This window comes from Amblyomma maculatum, chromosome 11 (assembly GCF_055883805.1).
Source record: "Amblyomma maculatum isolate TAMU_Amacu chromosome 11, ASM5588380v1, whole genome shotgun sequence".
Classification (NCBI taxonomy): domain Eukaryota; kingdom Metazoa; phylum Arthropoda; class Arachnida; order Ixodida; family Ixodidae; genus Amblyomma; species Amblyomma maculatum.
In genome coordinates, this window is record NC_139354.1 from 36,186,392 (window position 1) to 36,197,479 (window position 11,088).

Here is an 11,088-nt window from a genome sequence, read left to right on the forward strand (position 1 = left end):
GGTTCTTTTTTTGATTCTTTATTGGTCATTTCTGTTGTCTCGCTGCACTGAGGCACGAAAATTTGTAACATGGGGCGAGAGGCACTATCTCCTCTTGAAATGCGAATACGTGCTGAGAGGAAGGAAGAATAACTTTTGAAACATAATGGAAAGGACTGCTCTGATGTGAATTACAGAAAAATTTAATAAATTTTTTTAATGTAAGTGCGTTTTTGCTGCATCAATGTTTGTGCACCTTCGCAGAAGGAAAGGGGTGCACCTTGCGTTGGGTGCAATGAACTGCGAGACATGGTAGAGTGCAGTGTGCATAGATGCTCTGGGGGTTTATTTTTGGAAGATTATACCGTTTTCTAATTATACCACATGGTTGGCCTGATTCTGTACAGATTGCTCTTTTTTTTTTCATAGTTTGAGCAGATGTGATAGTGTTAAGGGGCAGATATGCCTCTAGTTCTTGCAGTGATGCACACTAAGGATGAATGGAGTGCGTCTTCTTTATGTGCCATCTCTCTGCTTAATCTTACAAATCGTTATTTTTTCGTGCAAACCAGGGCCCCTAAGGGTGTCAAGGCCGTCCCGTCCCCGAGGAAAGAGCGCGCCCTCAAGATCTACACGGGGAGCCCGCCCAACGACACCAGTGCGCTGTCATCCGACACCAAGCCCAGCCTTCACTCCGTGCCTATCGACCTGGACTGAGCGAATCAGCATTGTGAGTGGACTGTGAGAGTACGAGGGAGTACGAGAGGTACCGTTGCTGTGAGAGTACGAGAAGTACCGTTGCTGTCGGCCTATAGAGGTCAGCAGCTCGTTGTGATAACCGACTACATCACCTGTCTATTACCTGGTTTGGCTCCGTGCAGTGGCGCGTCTAGTTATGACGGCAGCTTTCAGTCGACTTGCGTGAGTTCATTTTGTGAATGGCTTGCACAAGTGAAACTCTAGCCGTCCTTCAGGCCTTGGCAGTTTGTTAACCAGTTTATCGCCTGAAAGTCTTCAAAACCTTGCCTACTAAGATGCTTCAGAGGAGTTGATAGAAAGTGAGATAAGAAGATTCACTTTGATGGTAGAGCCAGAAAACAATTGGAAACAGATCGGTGGGGCCTTTGGCTAGGTTTACTGCTAATTCAAACATTTTTTTTTTTTTTTTTCAATGCTTTTCATGCTTGAACATCGCACTAAACATTATTGAAATCATCCGTCATATTAGGTACTTACATGTAACCATTGACACTCCCCGCTTCCCTTGTTATTTCATTCCTCATTGCAGAACTAAGTTAGAAAGATGGCCTGATTACAGAACTTGGTTATAAAGATGGAATTATAACAGAGTGCTCTTTCAATTGGAGCTCTAGCATGCATTGCAAACATAGTGCGTTCAGACAGCCTGAAGCAGAGGTTATTAATAGGGTAATTAATAAATAATTATTAGGAAGTTTAAAGGGACACTAAAGAGAGAAAGGAAGTTGGTTTGCATAGATAGAATGCCAGTTCCTGATTACAAAATGACCACTTACTGAAAACAGAGCTGTTATAAGGTAGTAAAGAAGAATAACAGAAATACAGGTATCGCCACCACAGCCAAACGGCCGAGGCTTGCAACTACAAATCACGTGACGCGCTAGGGATCCCGGAGGCTGAAAAATGCGAATTACGTTGCATGTTTGAATGCGGTAGTACGTTTTTTCTCAAACATAACACGCTTTTATCATACGTAAACGACGGCGAAAAGGCAACGTAAACGTTGCAAGGCAAATACAAAAATATACTTAGAGTTTTGGTTATGTTTCGGCTCAGGCATTTCGTGCGCACTCGGATAGTTTGTTTGAACCTGCAGCGCCTGAATTACGAGCTTGGAGCAGCAGATGCGCCTTGATGGTTCCCATTTGAGCATTCGGAGGCACGAGCGAGCGAAATCCGCTACCGCCGACACACTCCTTCGTTTACACTTCTGCGCCAACAAATCGCCGCCGTTGCCGCTTCGACTGCGACCTGACCGCTTGACTGCAGCTACGTACGCCACGAAAAGCATACATATGCTAAGTACCGAAGGAAAAACTCATTATCATTCAATTGTTCACTAAATCATGGCACATCTGACCAACATATACTGCGTCAACGAGACCTTCAACGTGCTATTTGCAGGCGTCGTAAACAAAAGGGGCATACTTGCTGCTCATACCAAGGAGAGCGTCGATATATTGCGCTCGTCGCCCGGCGAAAAAAAGGGCCTCGGGTAAAAAGTAAAAACTAAAAATAACGAAGTACCAGAAATGCATTACAAAAGGTTAAAAAAAATTGATTTGTAAAAAAAAAAAAGTCAGAAGCGGTAAGACTCGAACTCGCTACTGCTTGCTCCGTAACGTTCGCCGCTAACCGCTCGGCTACGCCGCGCCACAAGAACCTTGGAAATATTTATAGTTTTTATGTCATGGCCCCATTTACAATAGTGTTTCTGCTGCCGGTCTAAAAATTACAACTTTTGATCATCGGCGCATGCTGCCTGCTCTCACGTCTTGCAACTAATGTTCTGGATGCCTATGCGCACTGTATTGTGCACTGGATCCATTTTAACATGTGGAATTTCACAGCGCTGGCAAATGTAGTGGCGCCGGCACTTCGGTCATGTTCTGCTACCGTGGACGTAATTTTCGCTGAACACGGAGCTGTAGCACAAACCTTGAAGGAAAAAAGTGCGACGAAGCTTCAAAACTGACAAGCGCAGCAGCGAGGACACTATTTTGCTGGTAACTACATCTTATTTGTATGTAAACATGTCAGGAAGCGTTGCGATGACCGAGGGCTCGGTTTGTTTATACACAGTGCAAGAAGGAGCGCAAAAGCTTGAGTAACATGTAAAGTATTGTGCATTACAAGCGCTCTGTTTTTTTTTTCTTCCTTTATGGGCCCATCGCTCGGTAAATTACTCTCTTCATCGTTTTATTTATTTCGGCTGGGACCGTCATTGCGAGTACGCTGTTGCCAAGTTGGCCCTTGAGGGATGCGACGCCGCGGGCCACGCCGGCTCGCTAGCTATCATGGAGTCTCCGCTTACGTCATAGTGTGCGTCACTCAACTCAAACTACGTAGTTGGAGGCCACAGTTTGAATTCGACCGGCGGGAACAAGAAAAAACCTCAACTTCTTATCGCAATATCTCAGCAATTATTCGATTTTTTGCTGCCGGATATGCGGCGACAGTATCACCAAATGTAGTTTATTAGATTTTCATACCATCTTTGGCTGTCTTTAGTGTCCCTTTAAGTTAGGATCCAAATTGAGACCTTCCAGAGTATGTACTGAGATTTGTCCCCTTTTATTTCTAGGCCATCCAGGATCACGACATTGCTGCTGCTGTTGCCTAGTGTTATTTTTTTCAAAGAACACCAGTGAAACAACCCGTGTGACTGTGAGGCGACAGTGTGTGAGGGTGTGAGCTCGAGGAGCTGTCGGTGCCGTCGCTGCGGCGACAACTACCGCGGAGGGCCACTCCGAAGCCTCCCGTGTGGAGTGACGTTTCCTTCCCCTCGAGCGCGAAGACGCCTACTGTGGATCCCGGTGCAGACTGTCGTCACCGTCTCTCTCTCTCTCTCTCTCCCTGTGTCAAAGAAAACTCGAGCTGCGCGCACAAAACGCGTCCAGTGTCTCTTACGTGCCTGTCTTGCATTCATTTTGTCAGCCTTCGTTATTATGCCTTGCTTTCTCGCATGTTCTTTTCTCTTTTATGTCGTTCAACTGGTTAGCGTTCCCCGCAATCGACACATTTTTTTGTCACCTCCTTCTTTATGCCGAGTGAAGTTGCACAGGATTCAGCAGAGAGCGCTTCTTTCCTTCTCAGGAATGGTGGGCTGTTTTACGAGATCTCAGCTGCTGCATGTGTTTGTGGGCTGTCAGCATGTGAAGCGGAGTTGTGCCGAATGTACAGTTTATGTCGAAAGTTTTTGGGCCAGAGAAGTTGGTTTTCAATTGTGACATGGAGCACTCGGAAGCACACTACTAAAACCTGATAAACGTTTGGGGGACTGAGGGATGAAAGTTTTTAATAGTCTCGTGAGGTTTGAAGCTTCAGTTGTGTTTCTACTGCCTACTTACGCAAGAGCAAACCCTGTGGTCGCGAGATTTTTTATCTGGTTTGTACGCTTGCTTGAATCAAGCTTTTTTACTGCTGTACTCTGAGGAAGGTATCGAGAACCAAATAATGTGAAAACCAGATAAATAATTAAAATGCGGTTCAGTAAAACTCTTGTTAGAACTATGTTTCTTTTAGCATCAAAGGGATAGATAAAGTACCTGATAAAATCTTCTGGTTGTTTTAGTATCTTTACAGAAGTAATTATTAGTAACTAGTAACTATTTAATGTCAGTCCGTGATGTTACTACTTTACTGAACCGAGCACTCCCAGGAGAGCATGCCTTAACAGTCCTTCAGTTCGGTTTCTAGTGCATACATTAGTTTTACCGATGGTTGTTTATTCACGCTTTGTGAAAAAGGGTCGGTCCTCTCTTATGCATGATTTTCTTAAGTGATGGTGAAACTGGCGACAGAAATTGTGTCAAAGTTTAAAAGTTGATGACTGCTTTGAGATAATTTCACAGCTTTATTAATCCTGGCTTGTGATTAGTAGGGTAAGCTGGAAGATAGTGCCCCTGTTGTCAATGCCCTGGTGTTCTTGCAAGTTAACAATGCCAACTTGAAAAGTCTATTTGGTGTTTTTAAACTCAGTGTCCATTCTTTCAAGATCCTATGTTGCTGCCCAATTTTTGGGGCATAAAATGTTGCATGTTGTCACTGCCAAATGACTGCTTTGTTCAGTTTTAGGCAGTTCCGGTAAAATTATCATTTGTACAGTTTTTCTGTGCTTCATCTTCGAAAGTGTAGCCCCGTGACCTTGTTACTTTAGAACTTTGTTGCAGTATCTTTGCAAACTGTTTTTTTTTTTTTATTGTTGTGTTGTATATCTGCTAATATATGTTCGAAATGTAGTTTGATCCAACCTAAACTACCTAGAAGCCAACAGCATCAAAGTCACCTGTCAGATTTTGTTGTCAGTATTGCTGCATCATTTGTATGATCATCAGTATGGGATTGACAGGCCCGGTGAGCCCAGAGAATATTAAGGTAGATGTCCAGTTTCAGTCCCTGACCCAGACGAGAAAGGAAAATGATAGTCTTGCGGGTGCGTTAAAGCCTCTCAAAACTGTTTAAAATGGTGGAAAATGTTCTCATCTTCGGTGGTTTTTCGTGTGCACAGAATGATTGTCCAAGTGCCACGTGCGTAGTGTATCTTTGCGCCTAGTCGTTTGCGGTCGAATGTGGGGCGAGCCAGAACTTCAGTAGTGTGGTGTGATGAATGTGGAGACTTTCGTTCAGTGATCCATTCTACTCTCCCTGGTTACCCTCAAAATGGCTGCTTGTCGAGAAATGGCCTCAATTCAGCCGATCTGCCTTTTCTTTTCTGGTATCTTTTTCAACGCCATATCATGCGGATAGAGTGCTTAGACATGCCCTGTGACCCATCTTCAGCCTTTGCCTCGTTTGCATCCGGGCAATTAATGCAAAGAGGTTTCGCATGTGCCTTTTGCCTCGGCAAGCATCAGAAAGCTAGATTACTGGTGTGCATTGTCCATTTTGTGATAGAGTTGCCACACACTTGAAGGAGTCTACAAGGGTTGGTTATTAGCATCTATTAAGGGTATAACTTTTAAGGGAGTAAAGTAGCATGGTAAGGAGTAAGGGAATTTTTGGAGTTAAGATAATGATTAGTTGGTCGTTTAGGGATGCTTTTGTACTGCTGTCAACAATGTTAATCGGTACGCTTAAGACAGCTACATGATTATGGAATTCTGTTTGAAAAAGTATACTATCCAGCTATATATGCAGCTGTAGGTAAATGTGATTACCTTTTGCTCAGATCATTCTTCTTTCAGGGTGCCTAAGCAAAGCTGATGATGGATTAAAGTATGACAGGGTGTTGACGGCAAACAAGAGATTGCAAGCATGTTGTGTACAGCCTTGGCAAATTCGGACGTATTTGAAGCTTTGGACTGCTTCAGGGTCTCAGTATGTCCATAAAGAAGGGCACAGTGCATTTTCTCTCTTGCCGAGTTTATCTATGAAACCGGGCCATTATGGCATGGACAGACGTGCTGTCGCATCGAAGGGTAGTTGTTGAACTAGACTAGTCCAAAGGTAAACTGCACAATTTAGACAAAATGACTGAGTGTAATGGAGAAGAGGGGGATGGGGGTGTGGCTAGCAGCCATTTTGGCGGTAACAAATCAGTCTTCCTACAAGTGCATTTCGTTTGAACTTCCCGACAGTCCTGCGGGTGTTTCGAGTATGTTTTGAGCGCACTGAATTTGCATGTTTGAGTCAAGTCATTGCGGCTAAACTGTTCAAAGTGAGACGGGGTTCCTTGCAAGATGATATGGTGTGAAAACTAAGCTTCGGAGCACCGTTCGGTGAATCTTGCCAACCGTACGTGTGTATTTCAATACAGGCTATGGATGTGGAAGTTGTATAGCTGCAACTTTGCAGTCCATCTCCGAATGTGTTTCGGTCTAAGCTCTAGAAATGATGCCACACAGCGATTCGGCTGCTTCACCAGTGATTTCCTATGAGAGGAAGGGTTGTCTGCTGTTCGATTTGCAAAGGAATGATGACCGAAGGCTGGCACGCAGCCTATAACGGAAGTTGCCGGGTGCATGTTTTGTAACGGGTGGTCGATTTCTGCTTAAAAGTGAAGGGTTTGAATGTTTGTCACAACCACTTAATTGTGCAGAGACTTACAGGTGGGTAAACCCTGCGTTTTTTTAAAGCGTACAAATAGGCCTAACGTGGCTCTAGTCTAGAGTCGTCCACAGAGCTCGCTAAGTGGAACTTTTTTCATAACATGACCGTGAAGGGTAGGCTGCTGCTGTGCTTCTTGTTCTTGGAGCCAGACCTACAGAATAGCGGGTAACAGTGGTCGGGTTCGTACTGCCTTGTGATAAACACAGCTGTTAAGATGTGAGCTGTTATGATGTGTTTCAGAGAAGAGCTGGTGGTGATATATCTCCTCTCCAAGAATGCCACTAGTTCTTGAGTTCAAGGCAGGGACTATGGCGTTGTACGTAGGGGAGGCAGAAAGCTGGCACGTGAACCTTTTAGAGGAGTCTGACCAAGTGTGAAATGGAATGAAATTTTCGCTTGCACTTTTGGCGAGGAAGCACCATCCTCGCCAGTGATGCCCGGTTACTCTAATCCGCTTCATGCTTTGTCCCAGTTCACAGGTTTTTGTTTGAGAACTTACACCCAAAATACCGTGCAATGCAATGCGAAATTAGTTGCAAGCTTCTTTTTTTTTAAATTCCGTTTTGTGCATTATGTACGCGGCGCGTTTTGTATAGTTGCCAGTTCAAGCAGTGATTGAGTTGACAATTTTATTTATTGATCTTGAAGGAGCACATTGCGCCGAAATAAAAGAGGATATACAAAAATTCTTTGTGATGCTTTCTGACGTCTTCTTGTGTTAGTGCTTTTGGTGTGCATCCACGGGCCTCATTGGCTCATGCAAGCATTGAAGGAGTGTAGACAACAATTAATTGGTTGCATGTGCTGTATAATGCTGCTGATGGCATTAGTATAGTAGTATCTACATTGCTCAATGAATGTATTTGCCTCCGATCATGAAATGACTATCGAATTTCTGCGTTCACCTGTTCTGGTTATTGCTTTAAACAACCAAGGAATAGTTATAGCATCAAAACCAATCTATCTTAAGAGCTGGAATCTCAACAAATTGAGTGACTATGTTGCAGTTTGCTTGGTTATTTCTTTTGCTCTTTGCTGGAAGTGGGCCATACACTGCAGTCTCAAGCTGGTTGGGGATGATGATGATGATGATGAAAACGTTGAGTGCACTAAGGACTTAAAACTGATCAGATCTCTAGTCCGGGACACTGTTTGTGAAAGCTGCCGCTGGTCGTGTAAATTTTTTTTTAAGCCCCCCTTTTTAAATCTTAAGTGACATTGTTGATGCTGAACAAAAACTCAAAAGAAAAAAGTTTTTTCTCCACGCAATGTTCTAGTAGCTTTGCTGCATCTTCATTGTACCACATGGTCCCGCTGTGGTGGTACTGTGGTTATAGCGCTAGACTTATGTGCTCTAGAATGCGGGATTGAATTCCAGGGAATTTCGATGGAGGCGAAAAGCAAGCACCCGTGGGCTGTGCGATGTCGATGCACTTAAAGAACCCCAGGTGGTCGAAATTTCTGGAGCCCTCCACTACGGCGCCTTTCATAGCAGCTGAGTCGCTTTGGGACGTTAAAAACCCATTAACCAAACCCTTATTGCATCACATGGCTCCTCTTCAAGAGGCAGTGATAAATGCCCCTCTTCTACAGAAAATGTGGCGTTGCCGTTCTGAGCGAAGTATCACAGCCATGGCTATGGGAGATGGCAGTTGACAGGGCCGGGTGCCAGGCACTAATTGGTCGTAGGATTCTGTATGTTACGTAACATGGAGAAAAACTTTCCAAGGATTGGAAGATCTTATGCGACAGCACCTCAAGTTCATCCTCCAAAGCCCAGTGGTGGTGGTGGTGGTGGTGGTGGTAGTGGTTACTTTATCAAATCACCATGAAGCACCTAAACTGGGGCAGGGGAAATGTATAGTGAGGAACAGCAAGGGCAAATCAAGTGAGCTGCAGGAAGGAAGGACAGGGTAGGTTAGAATAAAATTGAGGTATGCACTATAATACAGGTAACGCTGTAGATAGTTTGAGGCACGCCCGCAATCGTGGTATTCCATTGAAGCACTCGGCACAGCGGGCGGGCCTGCGCCAGTCAGCCTGCCATCGCTACTGTCGTTTGGACTGCTCCCCCTCTCCTGGTATGAGTCACGAGAGGCCGTGAGCAATGGAGGAGACGATAGGAGAGGACCGGAAAGCGGAAAAAAATGGCAAGAAATGCACAAGCCGCACGTGCACTCAAATCCCCAAAACAGCGCGCACTTGAACTTCCTGTGTTTTCCTGTTTGAGCTGCAGCTGGCTTCATTAAATCGGGGGTGTTTATGCCAGATGGTCTCCTACGTCATGTGGTAGTGTATGGCTTTATGCTTGAGGGTATTTGTGGAAGAACCCTACCGAAAACGCTATGAGATATCGATAACTCACACGGGGTTCTCATACAAATCTCATACCATATCATACAAATATCATTCAGCGTATGAGAAATATGAGATTGTACGACATTTGAGTTTGGTGTGAGAAAATCTATCGGGTTATTATATAAGCTGGAATTAGAGATAAAGCAGTCGAGTGCAATTAATGGGCGCGCACGCGAATAAGGCTGAACAAGGTGAGCGTGCGATGCCCGTAAAGGCGTAGCTTAATTGTGTCCCTCCTACCCTTCGCCTACTTATTTGCTGATCACTTCATTGCATGCAGTGTAAGTGTGTAGAACTGTAGATTTCCAGCGGCCATTAAGCCTTTTCACATGCAAGCTAAAACGCTCGCGATTTCTGCCACAGCGACGCAGAAACATCAGCGCGCCTCGACTGGTCAGAGCGCGATGCGCTTCCATCATATGTTGGAAATTTTTCTGTACGTCGCTGCCGCTTGTGGCTGAGTTTGCTCAGCCAGCCTTGAAAATTGTCGCACGGAGACTTCTTTCAAGCCCGTTAAAAAAAATACAGGCTCTCTCAAGATATCTCTTAAGAGGTGAACGGCGAAACGTACTTAGTTGTAGTAATCAGTTGTAGACGTTCTAAGTCGTCGTAAACATATTGGTCATTACAAGCCACCTGTCTCTTAGTCATGACAACTCATTACTAAGCATTTCAGTCATTTCTAATCGTAGCCGTTCAACGTTATAATTGCTAATGCGAAATTTTAGTGCAGCTCATTAGCTGTTCACTATATTCGCTATGTTCATTTTGTGATGTTTTTAATTTTTCGCGTCACAGTTAATAAAAATAAAATTAAAAACATCACATAAAATTTTTTTCGCGTGGCAGTTAATAAAAATGAAACTAAAAACATCACATAATGCAATCTAAAGGGGGACAGCCCCCCGGAAAGATTTTTGCGGTTTAAAAAGAAAATAAAAAAAGTTACACTTAGACTTTACAAGGACTTGTGCGATGTCTTTCTCCCGATCCCGAAGTACAGATCGTTGTACTGTGCAGGTCCATGGAAGTCAGTCCTTAAACGAGTAAAAAATATGGCTGTACCAGGGGTTTTTTAATGTGTAAGGTTTTTATGTGTAAAATCTGATAATAAATTAGGCAATAAAGAAAAAGAAAAGTGATGTTCTTATTTGCTAATAGCCACAAAAACCAGAGGGGATGACATGACAACGGTAACACTGTTCATTTACCTTCATCGAAATCATTTTCTGCCTTCAGTGAGTGTATGTTACCTTTAGGTTGCGTTCAGAGACACCTCTCGATATGCGAGTGTTATTGAAGTTCTCAAGACACAAGACGAAGTGCCTGAGTGGCTTCCGAGAATGGAAGTGTTGCTGCAAATGGGGACTGATTTGTAATGGATCACGCAGCCCAAATCGCGCGGTTTTAACCCATGTTGTGTATTTGTCTCGTAATATTGTGTGTGTGTGTGTGTGTGTGTGTGTGTGTGTGTGTGTGTGTGTGTGTGTGTGTGTGTGTGTGTGTGTGTGTGTGTGTGTGTGTGTGTGTGTGTGTGTGTGTGTTTGCGCGCGCGCGCGTGCGGTGTAATGTTCTTTATGTGTAAAATCTGATAATTATTAGGCAATAAATAAAGAAAACGATCATTTAACGCGCTCAGAGGAGAAAGACGCTGCGGGACTCTACCGTTGAGGAGACGGAATTACGGCCCCAGGGATAGGACTAAATATAACATGTAGAGAAGCCTGGGATACCCTTCTGCGAAGCGCGGACCCTGCGATCCAGTACTGCACCGTCCATCTGGCGGAAGAGGCCGCAACAAGCCAGGGCTACCTGCCAGCCTTTAATCCGCGGGCGCACGACTCCCCGTCTTCCCTGGCACGCGTGCCGGAGGCAGGGAAGAGGACGCCTATTTCCGATGGAAATAAAAGTTGCGCAACCAACCAACCTTTTAGTGGCGCC

The 11,088-nt window shown here is 44.4% G+C and overlaps 1 protein-coding gene across 2 annotated transcripts in view; it reads left to right on the forward strand.

The window, feature by feature from the left end:
- The window catches only part of LOC146173491 (ubiquitin carboxyl-terminal hydrolase 47-like), a 67,486-nt gene extending 60,011 nt beyond the window's left edge, over positions 1-7,475 (forward strand). The window contains exons 30-31 of one of the 2 annotated variants that reach the window (XM_084584016.1): positions 552-745; positions 3,323-7,475. In XM_084584016.1, coding sequence (XP_084440142.1) covers positions 552-696 — 145 coding nt within the window. In that variant the 3' untranslated portion in view covers positions 697-745; positions 3,323-7,475. The remainder of the gene's footprint in view (positions 1-551; positions 746-3,322) is intronic. The other variant, XM_084584015.1, reaches the window with a different exon arrangement.
- Positions 7,476-11,088: the final 3,613 nt, after the last annotated feature.